The sequence below is a fragment of the Myodes glareolus genome, chromosome 21 (genome assembly GCF_982192425.1).
Source record: "Myodes glareolus chromosome 21, mMyoGla1.1, whole genome shotgun sequence".
Taxonomy (NCBI): domain Eukaryota; kingdom Metazoa; phylum Chordata; class Mammalia; order Rodentia; family Cricetidae; genus Myodes; species Myodes glareolus.
The window spans coordinates 42,500,358-42,520,703 of NC_142046.1; the positions used below are offsets into that span (position 1 = coordinate 42,500,358).

General features: G+C 43.4%; 1 protein-coding gene across 5 annotated transcripts in view; it reads right to left on the minus strand.

Annotated features, from left to right (window-relative positions):
• Window positions 1–900: 900 nt before the first annotated feature.
• Itgb6 (integrin subunit beta 6) overlaps window positions 901–20,346 on the minus strand; it is a 131,776-nt gene continuing 112,330 nt past the window's right edge. For 4 of the 5 annotated variants that reach the window (XM_087900004.1, XM_087900003.1, XM_087900001.1 and 1 more), the window contains 4 exons: window positions 20,152–20,243; window positions 14,939–15,058; window positions 7,591–7,757; window positions 901–3,110 (listed from right to left, as the gene is read on the minus strand). In XM_087900004.1, the coding sequence (XP_087756130.1) occupies window positions 3,012–3,110; window positions 7,591–7,757; window positions 14,939–15,058; window positions 20,152–20,243 (478 nt within the window). In that variant the 3' untranslated portion in view covers window positions 901–3,011. Of the gene's footprint in view, window positions 3,111–3,163; window positions 6,311–7,590; window positions 7,758–14,938; window positions 15,059–20,151; window positions 20,244–20,346 lie in introns of those variants that run through there. The other variant, XM_087900005.1, reaches the window with a different exon arrangement.

Below are 20,346 nucleotides of genomic sequence, written 5' to 3' on the forward strand. Positions count from 1 at the left end.
ACTGGCTGAAGAGAGTACCCAGTGTAGACCTCTGATCACTCACACACACACACACACACACACACACACACACACACACACGCATACATGCATGCACACTAATACACTACCATCTCCACCGCCACTATCACCCTAATCAACTAAACCAATAAATAATCTAATGAGATGAACAGATACTTCTAAAAACACAAATTACTAATAAATATATTAAAAACATTTCAATATCTTTAGGTACCAGGGAGATGCAAATTAAAGCTACAGCAAGATTTTATCTTACCATAGTCATCAATGGTTATTGTAAACAAAAATAACAGCAAATGCTGGTGTGGATTTGGGAGAAAGGGAGCAAACGTTGGTGGAAATGTACATTTGTAGAGCAAAATAGAAATCAATATGGGTATTCCTCAAAAACTTAAAGATGGAGCTGCTCTTTGATTCATATGTATCATTTCTAGGTACATTCAAAGCACCCTGAGTAAACATCAAGCCTCCGTGGTTTATGGGTGACAGTCCTCTCCTGTGTCACAGTGCTTCTGTGTGCATCTCTGTCCTCTCCCCTCTTTTAAGGGACATCAGTCATGTCAGATTAGGGCCCCACACTATAACCCCACTAAAACTTAGTTGCCTCGTTAATGACTAGATCTGTACTTGTATGGTCACACGCTAAGATTCTAGGGGCTAACATGGTTCCTTGGGACAGTACTCAAGGGAAATATTTGAGCCCATAACACCAATCCTTAAGAACTTGATTTTTCCCAATGTGGGATAATATTCTGTTCTTCTCCATGGCCCTTGACTGAAATCAGTAATGTATGTCAGAGTAAGTCACAGAAAGATCCAGAAATGTTAAGAAGAGGGTTTCATATCAAGTAAATAAAAGGCGTTATCATCCAACCAAGGTTCACTGTTTAAATTATGTTTATTTATGCCAATGCAAAATACAATAAAACCACTTAAAAAACAACCATCTCATCTTCATGTAACATAATTCTTCAGTGAACAGAAGCACTGCTGTCAATGTTTTGGCCTTTTCAAGGTCCTGCCTCGGGTCAAAACGGTATTTAGGGAAAGAACAAATTCTTCCTAATACACACATGAAAGAAACCTCTATGTTCTAAAATCTCATTTCAGCAGTAATGCAACACTAGCACAAACAGCCCCGTGTAATGGTGGCAGTACTGCCTTATTATTGGGAGTGCCATATTATTGGATCGTTCAGGGATCCAAGGAGATTCATTCAGCTTTTTCTTTAAGGTTTAGTTGTGTACTCCCTAACTGACTGATTTACCTGAGTTATTTAAAAATCCATAAAAGAAAGACTCCAGATAATCAAAACATTCACAGACATATTTGGGCGGAGTGAAGGAACTTTGAGACTAAGTTGACAATCCAGTGGAGGACCATGAAGCCGCCACTCCTAAGAAGCTGCTCATCCAGCAAATGCCTTCACGTGACTATCTAGTCACATGACTATCCACATGGCGCAAAAATACGGCAAGTGGTCCGCATTCCAGGGACCTAAGTGCTATTTGTTTCTTGTTAGTACACTCTCAAACTAAGGTAGTTATGCCACAATTAACACAAGCCTTCTTTCATTTTACTGACGAAAGAGTCTCAGGCAGTGGGGAGAGCAAAGGCTTGGAGTTGGAAGGTGGAGAGTCTGTCCCCAACTCTTCCGCCTATGCTCTCAGCGTCTCTGTGGAGATCCAGCCAGAGCAAAGTGCTTTGCAATGCAGCAGTAACCAGAAGAAATGAAAGTCTCCAGAGACTTCCACTTTAGTCTGCTACCGGATTGCTGACAGCCGGTGTAGATTTTGTAGGTGGTTTTTATTTTTTAGAGCCCGTGGGTGACGCATCCGACCCGTGAAACTGGGCTGTGAATGCTGGGTGGTGTGGACGGGATGGCAATGTCCTAAGGGAAGCCTAGACTCCATGAGGGACACGCTGGATGTAAAGCCATGTGACCTTTTATTCTATTACCCAAGGTTCCTTTTATAGTCTTGAAACTTTTTTTGATATGCTAACCGCTTAGAGTTATTTTTAAATGGACACTTTCATATGACAAGGGTGGAGTTTTGAAGACTGTGAAACTGGGTAAAATAATTAAGAAATATGGGGGGATGTGGGGGGAACTTGGGGACAAGAGGAAAGCTGAGCATGTTAGACCCATATCTTCAGTCTTACTAGCAACATAATTTATAAATTACTCCTTCCTCATCTGTGCAACAAAACACTTGTGTAAATAACTTGTAAGCGTATAAATTTAAGGCAATTGCTAACATTTAATTTTCAATCTTTCACTTGGGATATTACTGGAAGAACTGTATTCTTTCTGTGGATGAGAAACCAGAATCTCATTTCTCATATAAAAAAAAAAAAGATCGCCTAGCATGATGTGGCACACCTTCAATCCCAGCACGCAGGAGGCAGATCTTAGTGAGTTCAAGGTCAGCCTGAGTGAGTTCAAGGTCAGCCTGGTCAATTCCAGAACAGCCAGGACTTTGTATAGAGACCCTGTCTCAAAAAACCCAATCCCAAAACCAACCAATCCAACAAAAAAATCCTCCAGGAAATGGGAGATTTTTCTGCATGGTTAGAAAAAGCAGCCAGTGTGGGTACAGAATAGAACCATAAGGACATGGTGACCTTGCGGAGACAAAGGTTGTAGGTAACTGGATTCAGGAAGCAAATGAGATTATAATTCTGAACACTTTTCAAATGCAAATCAAGTCCCCATGAACCATTGTGATGATTTTTTTGAGGCATCAATGCAACAGGATTCATATTCATCAAGCGATCTTGAATTCACCTCTTCTCTTAGGATATTCTTCTCCTGATTATTTTGAACCTGCCAACAGTGTCTCACCTCCATCTGAGAATGACTGATCTCCAAATGACCTAGTATTATCTTAAGTCAACCTGCTTTGGAAGCAACAAAGAAAGGCAAATCAAACAGTGCATTAACCTTTAACATCAGTGAAGTTGACTTTCCCTGGCTGAAGTAGGTCTGTTTACCCATCTATGGAAAAGCCGGCCTTGTGCTTTTCCCTGTGTTTGTAGGTCACATTCTTAAATGTACTGGTGGAGCCTCTGTACAGCGGATTGGTTCCCTAAAGGACATGGGGGAAAAGGGGTTCAAAAAAAAAAGAAGAAAATACATTTTGTTATTATACCACTTTAATATCTTCAAATGCTTGCATTAGAGTTCAAACTGAAGCATCAAGCTCTATCTTGGAAGTTATTTAAATAATTTTTGATAAATTTTACTTTTATTCATCTTCATTTCATTTTTTGGTGTGGCACATGTGTATGTATATTTCTAAAATTATTATTTTTAATTTTATTGTATTTCATTACTTAGAAGAGGGGCATTCATGTGCCAGTATGCCTGTGGAGGTCAGAGGGTACCTGTGGAGGTCAGAGGGTGCCTGGAAGCCATTTCTCACTTTCCATCATATAGGTCCTGAGAATCAAACCGAGTCCAACAGGCTTGGTCACAAGCTCCATTACCCTCAGAGCCATTCTTCCTGGCCCTCTGCCTTATGTTTTGAAACAGAGTCTCTTGCTTAGCCTGGAGCTCACCAATTTGGCTAGACTGGCAGGCTAGCAATCTCCAGGGCTGTTTGTGTGAGGAACACCAACACACTTAGAGTCACCCCCTCCTATACTCTGTGAAGAAGCCCAATACACTCAGTGGTCCTCCAGAATAAATATCGATGAAACTGTGCCTGGTTTATCATGGGGATTTAGGAGGAAGTTGTTTAGCTTACAACTCCCTGGGGGAAGGAATTTTATCTACAACTTGACAAAGCAAAATCGTATTTGCTCTCCGAAGAACTGAGGGAAACGGACACATCTCCTGAATTTACCTGCCTTGTCACGGCCGTGCCTCCTCTGAGCGGGAACCATCCCGGAAGCTGCTTCTGTCCTACTGAGAGCCAGTGTCCCAACCTTTGAGCAAGTGCCATGTTGCCTTTGGTCATATGACTTCAGAGAGTCAGATGCCATCTCTGTATTGAGGGTAAGTAGAGGTAGTTCCGTGGCTAGAGTCCATGGCGGGTAAAAGCCGGGTTGCTGTACTGTCTCTACTCCTAAAGTCAGCCTGGCTAGTTAATCCAGCTGCCACAAGAATTAAGAGCTCTTAAAGACTCAGAGAAACTTATGTGGTCTCAGGTAGGTGTAGAGTCTTTTTTGCAATAAATTCAGAAGACGTTTTGTGAAGTTTAAGGACTAGAAATTAGTTGACAAAGTAGTCAATTGAAGAGATTTGTCTTTGGTTGGATATTCAACCTTGGTTAGATAACATGAGCTGCGGGTGGGGATGCAGGCTGAAGCCCGGATGGAAGAGAGATGGGGAGGTTAGGGAATAGGAAAAATAAATTGGCTGTGATCTGGGCCAGCTTAGATCTTTGGAGGACCAGGTACTTGTTTGTAGGCCCCGCCCCATAGCTGTCAATCATATTAAAATGTACCTACTTCCCCGCAGGAAGTAGAATTGCAATGTGTGCATGTGCATGCGCTATACATGTGTATGCAGGTATGTTTGTTTATGTGTGGCATGTGTATAGGCGGCAAGAGGTCAATGCTCGGTGTCTTCTTCCACCCCCTGCCCCGCCCTGCTTTGAGACAGTCTCTCAGTGCTGTGGAGCTCACCATTTTGGCTAGACTGACTGGCCAGTGAGCCCTAGGCCGTTTCCAAGTCCTCCAGCACTAGGGCTGCAGATTTGAGTTGCTGGGCCTGGCTTTTACAAGGGTGTTGGGGATCTGAACTCAGGTCTTCTTTCTTGCAAGCTTTACCTACTGAGGCTCTCCGTAACCCCACAAAATAGGTTTTGAAGTCCTCTAGAGGGGATGACATAATGTCATTTTGTAGATAGTTAACTATTCACTTTTGTGAAGTTTTTGTTTCTTTTTAAACTACTTCATTTACTTAAGTCTGGGAGAGTTCGGGGGTCCCTTGTGTAGGGTCAACCGACTAAGATTCCACCCTAGTAGGAAGGTAAGAGAGATACGGAAGCCAGAGAAGAAAAGGTTCACAGTACTGCTGAGGTGGGGAAGGAGGTGTGTACTGACCTCAGGCAGTGATCAGAGCTCAGGAGAGCATGCTAGGGTTGGGTTTTGTCAGCAGATACAGAAATGGCCAGTGCCATATTCATTAGAGACCTCCCTTTGTGGGATGTCCATGACTTAGGCCTAAGGCCTGCTCTATGGTGGGGGAGTGTCCATGTTTAGACAAGGTTGGTTCTCTCTAAGTGTGTAAGGTGTCCAGGCCGAGTTTCTTCAGAACATGGAGGCCCTGGCCTAAGCCTGGATTCTGCACAGCCGGTGGCACATTTCTGAGGCTTAAGCAAAAGCGGTAACAAGAAGGCTCCATCATGGCTCGCAGTTTCCTCAGTGACTGCCTAACTGCGACCTGCAGACCCAATTTGCTCAGGACAGAACAGAGTCAATCCATGGTTGCAAGAAATGGCAGGAGAAACTTTTTTTTTTTCTGTCACAAGACCTCTTGTTATCCAGGGGAAATACTGTCTAATCAAAGATAAATTTAAATGTCTTCCATTTGTATTTTCAGAAGAAAAATGCTGAGGTTTTTTGTTTTTTAAATGTAGTAAAGGATAACCTTTCTTTATAGTCCTGACAAAATGTTTCAGGGGGCAAGAACCAAGATGTGTCTTCAACTCTGTCCCCTTAAGAGTCTGTGGAGCTCGATGGGTCAGGTGACCGCACTGGTTTTTTTCTGTCCTGCTTTTTAAGGATTAGTTAGGTTCACCCCTTGAGAAGAAATAGGTTTTAGATTAAAAACTGAATTAAATTGAAGACCTTTAAGTGTACGCGCCAAGCATACATTTGTCCCAGGAGGAGGATGTGTTAGTGAAATTAGGGCTGAATATCGAATTGAGCCTCTTTTGCATGTAAATGAACAATTATTACCTGGTCACCACCTAGTCAGGAACATCGAACATTTGTTATTCAAAGGAACTCAATTTAACAGGGAAATAATATTTTCCATTTATGTTTTTATCTGTCTAATGTGTGGTTTTGTCCCATTTTAGATGAAGAAACAGCTAAATTTAGGCATTTGAATTTCAGTCATGTTTAGCTTCCTGAGGGAGAACAATTCATGTTTTGGAGGAAATTAACTGTTAATTAAAACGTTATTCTAAAGATATTAATCATTTGTCATCACTCACGCCCGTGTCTGAGAGCATTAAAATATGCTGGTTAGTAGACACGCATCACCAAATAGCCAAGGGCTTGCTTGCCGAATCAGAATACCGACCTCATTATCCCCAGACGCTTCAACCCAAGGCTGTTCTTAGAACAAATTAATGATTGGGGCTCAACTCTACCTGTACCAAGACTTTGGGGAGACCTGAACTTTTGGCTGAATTCTTTTAAGTACAACACCTTTCCTCATTTCTCCTCACTCCTACACACCAGTTTCCTCGCTAAAAACCACAGACTGTGCACTCAGTAAGTCACCAGGCCTTTGTGAAATCTGATCAAATCAAACATACGGTCCTTGCTACCCTTCTAGTATCCAGAGTGTATCTGTCTTAAAAATATAATCTTACATCCGGACCCTTCCAAGTCAGGACTCAAACTGGGTCCATAGATCACATGTGTTCATTATAACCAAAGCATTTTGACTCGAAAGATAAGGTAGATTAAATTTTTATTAGTTTTTTTCCTGAGATGTACATTATGATTAGTTTGAAATTACCCCGTCCAATATAAATGTTTATTATCAAAAATGGAAAATTCTATTTTCTTTCAGAACCGAGGAGAGCAATATAGGGAAAATAGTGTTACCATCAATTTATTTAGGCAGATGAACCCAAAGGCACATTGTGTTTGCTTGTGTTTTCTCCAGCGTGTTCACTGTTTTTGGAATCAGTGATGTAAGATAATTGCTCTTAGATAGCTAGACACACCATTAGAGATTGAGAGACGAAATTAAAACCATGAAATTGTTTCCAGGGGTCTCTCGAAATGTAATTATCTCTTCCCGTGAAAAAGCAACACTGAAAATCGTAGTCCTGTTTTCTGTTTGCCTACTGAGAAGACATTTAAATTATACCATTGAATACATATGTTTAGAAGTTTATTTCATGTAGCTACTTAAATTTTATGTTATCTGGGTAAAATTGCCTGGTGTTTAAAAAGGCTTCTCAATGTTGCTTTGTCGCCCATGATATCAGCAACAAATATTGCCATGGAAGTTGGCATGAACTGTCATAGTCTCCACTAACATTATCCCATTAGCTGGCATATAATCAATTTGCAGAAAAGTTTAACTTTAGAACCTAGGCTTTATTTAATGAGGTTGCCTCCACAACAGCCCTAAACCGCCATAGCAGGAGATTTCATGAGCCTCCCCAGGTGTTACAAGCCCACCACCCTGAGATATTGGGTGTCATGAGGACAACCTGGACCAGACAATGGGCTCTTCTGCTCGCTAAGCACGAGAGAAGTGAACGTTGTTGGGGCTACACAGAGGGTGGTCATGGACAACTGACCTCTTCTCTTCTACAGGGCATGGCCGAGTCCCCCCCCCCCATCATTTTCAGGTCTCCCGAGTTCACATACCGTTTGCCACTTGGCCTTTGATCGTTCTGCTTCGAACTTAGCGACTTCCTTCCGATCGTGCAATGATACCAGCAACTTCCAAATGCACAGTAGGACGACTCCGATGAGCAGGATAGCCAGCGACACTCCCAACATGATCATGGGGATGTTTGGAGGCTTGGGGCAGTCTGTGGGAGCAGATGGAATCATCTTTAGAAGCTGCGGCAATTAGTGTTTTGCCGTAAGAAGGTTTACCTCATCCCTCATTTCAATGCAGAGACCAAATCCAGAGCTCTGAACATATTGTACAATTCTCCTCTCTCTAAGCTACACCCCCATCTCACGGGATGGAAAGACCTTTCTCACTGGGTTTTCACATCGTGTATTTTCTACAAGAGAGGGAAAATACTGATATCTTCTTGTTCTGTTGACTTCCTTTTTTTTTTTTTCCCTAAAACTGAGCTACTTGTTTTAAAGAGAGGTTTGTATTTAGTCTCAGTGGAATAAAAGTTTCAAAACAATTAAAAAATGAATTTATAACCAGCCTTCCATATCCTTGGTTTTGCATGCACAGATTCAGCAAACTATGGATTGAAAATATGTCTTTATTGGACACACCCTGTCTTTCCCCTTGTTGTTGCTCTCTAAATGGTAAGTGCAATGTATATTCAATAGCAGACACATTGTATTGGCTTTCAATCTTCTTTCTTTTTTTCCTTCCTTCTTTCTTCCTTTCCTGCCTCTCTCCTTTTCCTTCTTCCTTCTTTCCCTCCCTCCCTCTCTCCCTCTCTCCCTCTCTCCCTCCCTCCTTCCTTCTTTCTTTTCTTCCTTTTTTCTTCCTCTCCCTCCCGTCTTCCTTCCTTTTTTTAACATCTCTTACTTCCCAGGCTAGTCTCAAACTCTACAGCCAAGGATGACTTTGAACACCTGAACCTCCTGCCTTTCCCTCCCCAGTACTGGGACCACAGGTGTGCCATACTATGCCTAGTTTTATACAGTGCTGGGGATTGAACCCACAGCTTCATCTGTGCCAGGGAAACACTCTACCAGCTTAGTTACATCTCAGACCCTGCATCACATTTTGCAAGCAACCTAGAAATGATTTCAGATATGTGGGAAGACGTAAATTCTATGCCAATAGAAAGGCCTTCAGTAGTCACAGGTTTTAGTATCTTTGTCACAGGAGGCTCCGGACCCAATCTCCTACAGATACGGAGAGGTGACTAGATTGAACGGTTGACTTTAGAACTTTTATCCAGCAGAGCGACAGTCTTGTCAAGGAGTTCATTGAATCATGAACAGTCTCAGGATTATATTAAGAATTATTAGTCCCACCCAGTTGCTCGTGCCCGCAATCCCAGAACGCAGCAGGCAGATACAGAACATGTAGAAGGCCAACGTGAGCTCCACAGTGAGACCGTGTCTCACAAACCGAGGACTGGGAGCGTGGAACACGGCTTAGCATGTGCAAAGTTTAAGGCTCCACCTCCAGAACTGAGAAGATTCCCCTTTACTGTAGGATCCTTGCCCCTTCCCCCTGTAAAGACAGAAGATAATCAGAGCTGTTTTGTGCAATGCTCTGATTTCCTCGACTAGAAGAGGGTAGCTTCAAGTCTCATCTGCTGTACAGTGGCTGTGTGGATTCAATCCTTGAGTCCCTTGACCTCATCTGTGAAATAAAGCACAGCGCTCCCTCGATCACCCTGATGACAGCAACATGCTGAGGTAGTCTTGCTTATCAAAACCACAGCCTCCTAGACCCCTCCTCAAGATATTGTTTCAGTGGGTCTTGGGTAATACCACAGGTATTATTAATCGTATCTAAGTCAGCCTTATGAGCAGGGAAGTGTAGGGAATCAGATATTCTCAACTTGAAGATTTTACAAAATTTTATTTTGGCTCAATGGATGGTATTAATGTAGTTTTGCAGTTATATTGCACCTTCCTCCATTGCCAGTAGGATGACTGATGACCCTTGCAATGTGCCAGCAAGATGATAAATCTCCTAATGGAGCATTATAATTAAGCCCTTCTTCAGCTTTCCTGGGAAGAAAGTCCATATCACATGATCATTAAATATCTGCATCCCCTCACAGGAAGAGAGGCCACACCCGACAGTATGTAGGGAACAGTATGTGAACCCCGCTTAGTCAAGCCTCCAAAATGTCACTCTTAGATAGTTAATAATGGAGAGTTGAACACCAAGGACTAATCACGTGACTTTTCAGACCCAAATCTGAATGACCTCCTAGCAGTATGATGCCTAATCTCATACACTTTTTCTGGGTGGAAAACCATGGAAGTACATTGCAAAGAAACAAGCAGAATAGAATGGCCTGCTTCCTGTAGTATCAAGGGCTGATGGAGGTATTGTAGCAAGCAAATGAAGCATGGCCCTGTCTCTAGGAAAATAATGGACCCAGCTATATCTTTGGCTGAGAAATGTTCATATAGCTCCTGTTCACAGCAGGGCACAGTTTTCTAGAAAGAATCAAGAGGATGTTCAAGTAGGGAGTCAATGAGGAGAAGGCGTGGCTTGGGAGAGAGAATCATTTTAAGAACTTAACATCCTAGGCTACTGGGAATGTCTCAAGAAGAGATTTTCACCCATGTTCCAAGGCAGGCTTTCACAGCACAGGCCCCTACCTCCCATGTTCTCTGTGATATTCCTCTGGGCTTAGACTGGAGAGAGCTAACTAGGCCAGAGGAGAGGGCTAGCTCCACTCCTGTGTGTAATACCGCCTGTCAAGTTGGGTCACAGCTGTACCTAACACTGAGGTCTTGACCACCTAATTCTAAGCTGGTAGCTGAACCATACGTGGCTATCGGGCACTGGCAATGTGACTTCCGAAGCAGGTTGTATTATAAATATTAAACGGTTATCTCACAGTCTAAGCGTGAAACATGTAAAATCATGTAAAAATCATTACATGTAAAAAACATGTAATGATTTTTATGTTGATTTCCATGTTGAAATGAGAATATTTTCCACACAACGGTAAAGAAAACTAACTTCACTTATTTTTTTTTAACTTTTTAATGAGGCTTCTAGAAAACATTGCATTTCATCCAGAGCTTGCCTGACTGTCCTATTGGACAATGATAACAGAATCGTTTAGAGTCAGGTGTTTATTACAGTTATGCAGCCAGTGGGAGGCAGTGTAGCACAGTGGTTAAGAGCCTGGGCTCTAAGCCAGGCTGTCAGAGTTCCTCAGGCAAGGAGTTCTGGGAGTAATTATCGCGAGACCTAGCAGTACACTTGTTTCCATGCCTCAGTTTCTTCGCTTGTAGGTCAAAAATAACACTAGGACCCGCCTTATAAGGCTGTTGAAGATAGTGAATCAGCACATAAGAAACATGAGTGACACAGGGGCTAGTAAGGGCCCCAGAAACACAGGGACAGTGACAACATGTGTATTCCTCTCCCTTTTCTGTCTCCCAGAAGGCAAAGGCCTGGATTGTCCAAGCCCAATTTGCAGATGTACCACCTGCAATGACTGGCTTCTTCCAGCAAAGAAGGCTTGGCTGTCATTTTTTTTTTTCTTACATCTCATACGACTTGTGGGCTCTGACATGCTGTCCCAGTGGTTCTCAATCTGTGGGTTACAACCTCTTTAGCAACAAAATAAATTTAGGGTTGGGGTGGGGGTCACTACAACATGAGGAACTGTGTTAAAGGGTTTCAGCCTTAAGGAAGTTGAGGACCACTGCTCTATCCAGATACAGAAGGAAGATGAGTCATGCAATGCTGTGCCTGCATCCTCCGCAACAGCAAGCGTGCTGGACCAGCTCCCTTTCAGCTTGCTCAGAGGACACTGGGAAACATTAACCTCTTTCTGCTTTTCCTTGCTTTTCATTTGACCTTCTTTCTCATCTTAGTTTCTAACTTCAGAGCCAAAGGTCTCGGCTTAGGGAGGAAGGGACTCCTCCCTAACTCCTGACACCTGGGGGCAGACTACAGCCTTGGGGCTTCTGGAAGCACCAGGCCTGCCCAGGAATGGGGCATTTGAGGTATCCTTGGGCCTGTCAGGAGGAGATCTTGTGAAATCTCAGGGAGATTGTTTTTCCTTCTCTTCCGCTTACTACAAAAGACTAGGGGAAAAATAAGACACTACAATAGAAAGGCACCAGACATCTGTGCATCCTCTGATGGATGGCATGTTGGTGCGCTTCTCACACTGTGTACAAGAATAAAAGAATGAACAAGAGTTCAGTAACGAGACGGCCTTTATCAGCTGAAGACACGTTCCACGGGTGGAGGAGGGGGAGCGAAAGAAAACCAAAAAGAAAATCAAGCCAGTCAAGCCCAGAAACCTGTAGCACTGTGTAGCTATCAGACAGGCAACACCCGCGTCACACAGAACCATGGCCAGCAAAGATACATAAACCCGAGCAGGGGCCATCGAGAACCACCACATTTTCTGAAGCAAGAGGTGTAGGTGCCCTGCAGTAGTGGGTCGAGAAGATAATGAGCGATTTCTGAAGGAAGGGCTGTCCTTGCCGGTCGGAGTTACTGCAGCAGGCCCGCGTCCCTGAGGTGCAGGCCCGCGTCCCTGAGGTGCAGGCCCGCGTCCCTGAGGTGCAGGCCACACCGACACAGCCTTTCTTTTATCGGGTCAAAGCAAAGCTTGTTCTCACTGGTACCAAGGTGGTGTAGCCCAGGGGGTTTTTATCTTTGTGGAATTTGTCTCTCTGATAGGCCTCATAGCTCTGGAAGTTGGCGCGGTAAAGACCGTAGATGCCAGTACCACGTTTGGACAGGACATGGCTGACAGAGACAGCTTCCAAAACCACCCAGCCTGGAAACCGGCTTGGTCGATGTCACATCTAGAGTCCGAGGGAGGGAGAGGTTCTTTAAGCTTCAGTTTCTTTTGCGGCCTCAGACCATATGAGGTTGACCGCCTGGGACAGTAGATAGCCTCTTTTCCCACATCGGAGAGGCTTGTGTGCTTTACTGGTCTTCTGGTGAGAGGCTCTGCACCTGCTGGCTGGTCAACTGTAAGAAATGGTCCATTAGGACCTGCTGCAACTTCAATATCTTCCCCGGAAGCGTTCTGAAGACCGCCTTTCTGGAGGAGTTCTTCGCTAGCGGACCCTGGGGATTGGGATGGGTGTCTTGCCCATGACTGTGATTCTGGGTACTTGTTCGGGCCTCAGCAGCCTGGCTGGAACCCGCTTTTCTTCAGTTCATCTCTGTGCAGTCTAAAATCTCCACTGCTGAAAGTGTCCTTGCCGTTCAGGGACAGCCTGCTCTCTCTCTTAAGAGTTCAAGAAACTCCATTCTTTTTAACCCCAGGATTTGGGAGACAGAGCAGATGATGTCTGTGAGCTCAAGGCCATCCTGGGCTACACAAAATCAATGCAGAAACAAATCCAGGAGGAGGTGGCTCACATGTTTAATCCCAGTACTAGGGAGTCACTTGCCTTTAGTCTCAGCACTAGAGGGAATATAAAATGGGAGGAGAGAGGCTCTGATCTGCCGAGTTTGCAGTCTCCCAGCCTTGGTAGAGGTAAGACCTCTCTAATGACTTGACTGCTTTGCTTTTCTGGTTTTCAGACTGAACCCCAATATCTGTCTCTGGGTTTCTATTACTTGTTTTACAGAAACTCACGCAGGAAAGCAAAGACCTTCCGCAGGAAGTCACGTTGTTTTTCTGGGATGTGATTTCCCAACAGAATTAATACTTTAAGGGGTGGTTTTGGTTTCAGGTTAACATGCTAAAATCACTACCACAATTACAATCACAGCGATGGGGGTTTGTAATTGTACCATATAAAGCTCATAATGAGGAGGCAGGCTTTTTAGTTTTATGAAATAACCTGGTATTGCACAGTGTGATTCGTCCTGCTTCCTTAACTGACTACAAAATGCACTTTGTGTTTACATTTCTCAGAAACGTGCCAGGAGCATCCTGCCCTCCCAAGCGTCAGCACCATGTCTACGGTCATCCCCACATTTCACGGACTGTGCCTGACCTCCAGACCCGTTGGCACGATAATGTAACATTCCTCTGACCATTTTCTTGATTGGAACATGAGGTTTAAACCCACTTTGCAGGTATTTGATTTCTTTTCAACCTCTGGTGTGATAATCAATTTGATAGCTTTGATTTCAAGATCAGGACCTAACATTCTCTCAGTGCATTGAAAAGCAAGTCCACACAACAAACCCCATCCGCTTTACACCCTGTGTGTGCTGCTGTTGTCTGGGCCGGGCCTTCGGCTCCAAACCCCAGCCTGAGGAAGTCACTTAACACAGCTGTCATTTCTCTGGGACATTGTAGGGAGGGGTAGATCATTGCTGAAGACAGAAAATGTGAGTCACCTGTGTGTGTTTAAGAACACCGCTAGGTTTTGTTAATCCAGTGGCTCCAAAAGGGCCTGGACCATCTGTGCTAAGTTGGATTGTTGGAATGCAGACCCAGCACACACAGGTCTGCTGACTCAGGATAACAGCCTTTTAGGTAAACAGGGGAGTCTGATACCCGCACAGTTTGAAAGCTTCTTAAAGATATGCTCTCCACTGCTTCCCTTTCTACGGTGTATATAAACTCGTCTTCTCCCTTAGCTGGAGATGGAATTTCTAGGGGAGCATTGGAAACTGATTCCACGTGTTGACAATGATTGAAAAATCTACAGAAGAAAAGAAACAATTGCTCTTGGCAGCCCTGGTCCGGCAGCATTCAGGCGAAGCTGCCTCAAACTCTAAGCAAACCTCCTGCCTCGTTCTCCCGAATCCTGGCATTAGAGGTGTATGCCGGCTGTCCTGACACTTTGACATCTATAACCACACCCTGACTTGCTGCCTGTGTCTTTCCTGATCCAACAGTCTCTGTTGATGGACCATAGCAGTGAAGCCTCTTTTGGCACATATATTACATTCATTGTTCAATTTATTCCTTGAGTCATCGCTTAAAGGATTGTGCCACTATTTTTTCCATTTTACAGATGAGGAAATAGAGGCTTGGAGAGGCAAGAAGATCCCACAGTCTCAAGTGGTGATTATAAAATGAAACAGTTTTTGAACCACCACTTAAACTTGGTTTTAGAATCTATTACTCCTTCTGCTAGTTTTTTCAGAAAGGCAAACCTGTTTGTCTTTTGTTTTCTCGGTCCAGCTTTCCTCGGGGCCAGCAGCTAGCTGTCCAGGAGGTGATGCTTGGAACAATGAAAGTCATCACATGACCTCATCTTCATAAAAGACGCAGGAACACAACAAAGGTTTTCATGAAAGGTCTTTCAACCTTGGGAGAAGCACTTCACCCCAAACTTTGAAATGTCTTTTCCTGGCAAGCTACCTGAAGTGACTTTTTGGATGCCTCTAAAGGTGGTATCGCTTGACAATGACAATGGAGCCCAAGCTACCTACCTTTTTCATTGATGCTGTGAATGACGGCTTTTCCCTCATTGTCTGTGGTTATTAGGAATGTGATAAGACATTCATTTTCTCCTTGTAGAGAGCAGGAAACAGAAGTGTCCTTTGAAAAGTCTGCAGGTGAAAGAGTCATTCATTAAGGGTAAATGAGATTTCAAAAGAGATCATTTTTAAAGCAAAACAGTATTGAGTTTTTCAGCATGCAAATTAGGCTTTTCAGTTCTGTCGGATGGGAACTGAGAAGCATGGCATTTTCCCCACCAAGTGAGATCTTTGGTGCTGCTTCTGTTCCGGAAGAACAGCTCCAGACGTGCTCAATCAGGACTGAGCATCAGTATTCCCTCTGTCTGACGGAAGCAGACTTCAATCGGGCGAAAGCAGCCCAGGGCAGGTGCCCGCCGCTGCCTGAGGGATAGAGCGACCATGATGATGGTATTGGGGTAGGGGCAGTGTGTTCCTCTCTGCTCAGAGCATCTGGGAGGTCGACTAGATTACACTCTGCTCAGTGCACATGGACACCGCTACTAGCAGAGAGGGCTTCTCCCAATGGTGCAGCCTGAATTGCTGGCTTGGCATTTGTCACATGCTGAGAAGAAATTAATATCAGGAAGCCAAGACAGAGGAGTTCTGTATCTCGGAGACCCGCAGGATAAAGGGGAGCCTCAGATGAAAAGGAACCCGGATGACAGTTCTCCGACAGGCAGTATGCCTTCTTTTCTAAGAAGAAAGCGAGATCTTCCTCAAATGGTTTCCCAAATTGAATGTTTTTCCTTATGAAGCTAATTTAAGAGTTAGAAAGTGAATGTCATGATAATTAGTAATAAAATTTTATTTGTGGTGATAGAAGCGTAAAACTCTTAGTTAACACATCAAAAATTCTGATGACCCAGCTACTCTGCCAAATTCCTCTAGTATTTCTGAATCAAAGCAAACAGATTAGTTTTGTAATTCTTACTCTAATTTGGAAATTCTTGATGACACTATTAACAATTTTTAAGAAACCTGTAATTAAGGTAACATTTGCTCTGAATCTAAACTTCTAAGACATATGCTCCAATAATAGTGTATAAAGACAGACTACGAAAATCAAACTGTCCCAGGTAATCTTGGGCCCACTCTTTCTAGTGTGTGATTTTCCCCATTAGCTTAAGAATTTTTTCTTTTTCCTACCAACAATGGATGAGTGTTCCCCTCATTCCACATCCTCTCCAGCATAGGCTATCATTGGTGTTTTTGAGTTTGGCTATTCTGACAGGTGTAAGATGATATCTCAAAGTTGTTTTGATTTGCATTTCCCTGATCACTAAGGAGGTTGAGCATGACCTTAAGTGCTTTTTAGCCATTCGAAGTTCATCTGTTGTGAATTCTCTGTTCAGTTCAGTACCCCATTTTTTAATTGGGTTAATTAGAGTTTTAGTGTCTAGTTTCTTGAGTTCTTTGTATATTTTAGAGATCAGACCTTTGTCTGTTGTTTAACCTTGGCTGTCCTGGAACTTTCTCTGTAGACCAGGCTGGCCTTGAACTCAGAGATCCACCTGCCTCTGCCTCCCAAGTGCTAAGACTAAAGATCTGTGATACTGCCACCCAGCAACTTAAGTTTCTAAAGGGTTGATAGAATTTGTGTGTGTGCGTATGCACGTGTGCATGCGTGTGCATTCTTACAAGAAAAGTAAAAAGCCTATTTAGGGCTATTTAGGGCACAAAAATGCTAGCTATAAAATATAGAAATATTAAGTTGTCATTGTTTGTTGTCTTTGCATTTAAATTTAAGAGAAACCCCTGATGGGTCCTGTGACTGATAAGTCTTTTATCATTCATGACAGCAAGGGCCAGTAAATCAGAAATTCACCATTCTAAATGAGATTTTGTACAATAGATTTACACGGCCTAAACTGGTTTTGAACTCATTAGAAGCATCTCTTTATGTACATGTCCATATTAAGAAATTTTATGCAAATTTTCATGTTAGATCATTCTCATATGCATATAACAATCTGATTCACCTGGGTCTGGGAACCTAGCTTGGGTGTTCTAATGGGAGAGACTGTGATATGCACAGGACTCGGGCATTAGGTGGTTATTAGACTTATTAGAATAAACTTTTAAATAAGATATCTTGGATGAAGAGATTTGGGGAGCCTTTGGCAACTCGGCCTGTGTTATTTCATGTGTTTGATGGTGAATAGCAGGTACCCTCGTTCAAGTCATAGGTTGCTCCTCTTTGTATGACCTTCCCCTCCCCACTGCTTAACTTCCACTCCAAACACTAAGATTCATGAAGTCTTGGAGTGTTTTTGCATTTTGGAGCATTTTTTTCTTCAGTCTTTGCTGCAGCAGCGAGAGCTCACACCCCTCTTTTGAACTCACGTAATGGGGCACCAAGCTTGCAGGCTGAATGCATGTGGCTGGTTTAGCATCTTTATGTCAGTAATATTAATCCTGCTTCTCTATTTTCTTTCAAACGGCCGCATTGAAGCGTTGGGAGGCTTCCTTTGCTTGGCCAAGATTATTTAGGTTTTAATGGAACTGCAGATCTGACCTTTGATTCACAACTCCCCCACACCCCGCTCCATGCTTTAATTACTCCATCGTTCCTTTTCCTGACTTTTGTAGGCTAGATGTGCCCCATTTTGCAGTGTTTGGGTGTTGAAATAGTATGATTGGATGTGCAATGAAAGATTTGCATAATTAGCTGCTAAGGTTTTCTTTTGTTCATAGAAAATGGCCCTTTCTTTCTCTCTCTTTTCCCTTCTTTGTGAGACCTGAATTACTGCCACAGAATAATACAGGGAAAATAAGATCTCAGGCAGCCTGGGAAATCATGTTTAATGAAGGAAGGAAACCATTTAAGTGGTGGTGGGGGTGGAGAGGCAGATCCAAAGAACATAGAAAACATAAATGTCTGCATTGGCTCACAACCCTGTGTTTTAAGACATCAGCTCTGGGGTCAGTTAACAGTTCTGGAAGCAAACGGTTTCCCAAAGGTGGTCATGTTGTGTGTTGAGGAGGAATGGTTCTCCATGAGATACATTTGGATATCTCTTTTACATGAGTACCTCTCCTGGCCCACTTGGAGACGCACACCCATATTTGATTTAATGTACCTAGCAATTTTGAAGACTTGTAAAGCACTGGGATCCTTAGTTTTCTATTTGCAGAATGTATATGAATACATTGATTGTGAATACATTTCTAAAATGTATATGACTGTGGGTGCTTTACTTCGTGAACTTTTCAGAGATAGTATCTGGGGGAACAAGCTTTGAGTATCAAGGATCTGAGTGTCTGAATAGTGGGGTAAATTAAGAAGCACGACTCCTTCAATAAAACAAAATGAATGTTAGATGTGCCCACCTCAGGCACAGGCGCACAGTGGGTAAATCCATATGAGTTAGACAGTAGTTCTGCCTCCTCCACATCCTCAGCAGAGGAAAAGCGGGGCTAAAAGACCCTTAGATGAGCAAATGGGAGGTCGTTTACTCAAACTGGTGTGACAACGACTTAGTGTGACGACATCAGTGAGCTAGGAGTTCAATAACAATTTGTAAGGAGGCGATTGAAAAGGTGTCTTTTAACCTCACACTTGGCCAAATCTCGTGTTGACTCAAATTTGTCCGGATTAGTGCTTAAAGTGGGTTAATAATCCACTGGCTGCTTTCATTTTCCAAGTAAGGAACAGTAATATCCTCCTCTCTTAAGGAGACTTTGGTCAAACCCAAAGAACATAAATGTTCTAAAAGCCACATAAACTAGTCTTTCTCCCCAATGCGAGCATCTTTGCCAATCACAGCGACTGCCCTGTTCACACCTGTGGCTGGCGAGCCGCTGCTTCATTTCCTTTTCAGCACACTGCGTAACCCATGTTGCTGGCGAATTGACTCCCAGTCATTTGCAGGCATTTTAATGCTGCAACTTTTACTCATTTCCCAGAGCCAGCTGGTGAATACCCCTGCTGCTGGGACGTGAGCCTGGAGGATACTCTGAGATGCGTGCTAGTCACTGATGTGGGGACGCCGCAAACGCTGCTCCTTCTCGGTGCTTTTATGTGTCTCACCTTTGTCAGACAAAGCACACAGCATCTCATTCCATTCGCCACTATTTGGCAGACTTATCACCAGAAAAGCACAGACGAGGGGTTTTATGAGCACTCTTTAGACCCTGACACACCCAGTAGCGCAACTGTAGAATCACTACAATTTTGAAGCATAACACTTAAAAAAATATGTCTTTATGTATTCTATTTTGGAAATACATTCATTTCTATATTTTAACTCTATCTATTCAATATATGTATCCTATAAGCCATATATTATCCTGATTGGATCCCCTTCGCCTGAGCTACATCCCAGGCACACCTCTAAAACACACAGAGCCATGCCGGTGTAGCAATCTAATGCAGTTTGAGATGCTCTGAGCCCAGGTGGTCCTAGCTGTCCTTTAAGGAAGTGTCGGCCATCTCTTTTATTGTAAAGTTCCCACATCCCTTTTTAAATATCTTTTCTCCTGCTCATCTAACATGCAGGGGCATTAAATATTTGGGATGAGATTTTGCCACTAGATCCTCATTTTACATAATTAAACATGACAGGAGTAAGCAGACGCCCACCTCGCTTAGTAGTTAGAAGAGGGACTTCTTGAATTCGGAGGATGAGTCAAGAGGGATGGGGGGGATGGTGTTGTAATACCCATGACTGGGAGGATGGTAATTTAATACCCATGGCTGGGAGGAAGTAAAATCACTAGGAGGGACAATGGAGGGGTTGACAAAGTCCAGCTAGATCCTGAGCAGAATGCTTCCAGGATCTGTAAAGTGCAGTCAGGCAAACCGTTAGGGCAGGTTTTATCTTATCTTGAAATAAGGCAAACCTGTGACATAGAAAAATTTCAGGCTGTCAGTGGCAGTTAAGAGTCATTTCTTCCATTTTCCTTCTTACGAGTTTGGAAAACACAGCCTTGTAGAATTCACTAGACACCCCTGCCAAGCGGGGATGAACTCCCTAACAGAACTGAAGACTGATAGAACAACCATGACTTTAAATGGCGTGCTTCTTGTGCCATTATTTCTTTAGAAAATGCATTTATCCTTCAAAAGGGGACAGAGAACCTCAGCACCTAGCTCCTGGTACAAATGAAGTCAAGATCCTGGGAGTCCCTTGACTCCCACAGTTTCTGCCCCTCAAGAGCTATGGATTTAAGACAAGGAGCACCTTCCTCGCTGATGGTGGCGCCGGTGGCTTGGCACTTTTCCATGCACTCTTGGTCCTGGCCATCTGCAGACAGGTAGCATTCGATGCAGCTCCTGTGGGGACAACAGAGTTCATCAGCTCACAGAGGTGGAGAACAGGCATGCGGCCAGCATGCTGCTTTACTCTTCTCAATGGGGAGATTGACCTCTTTCAGAA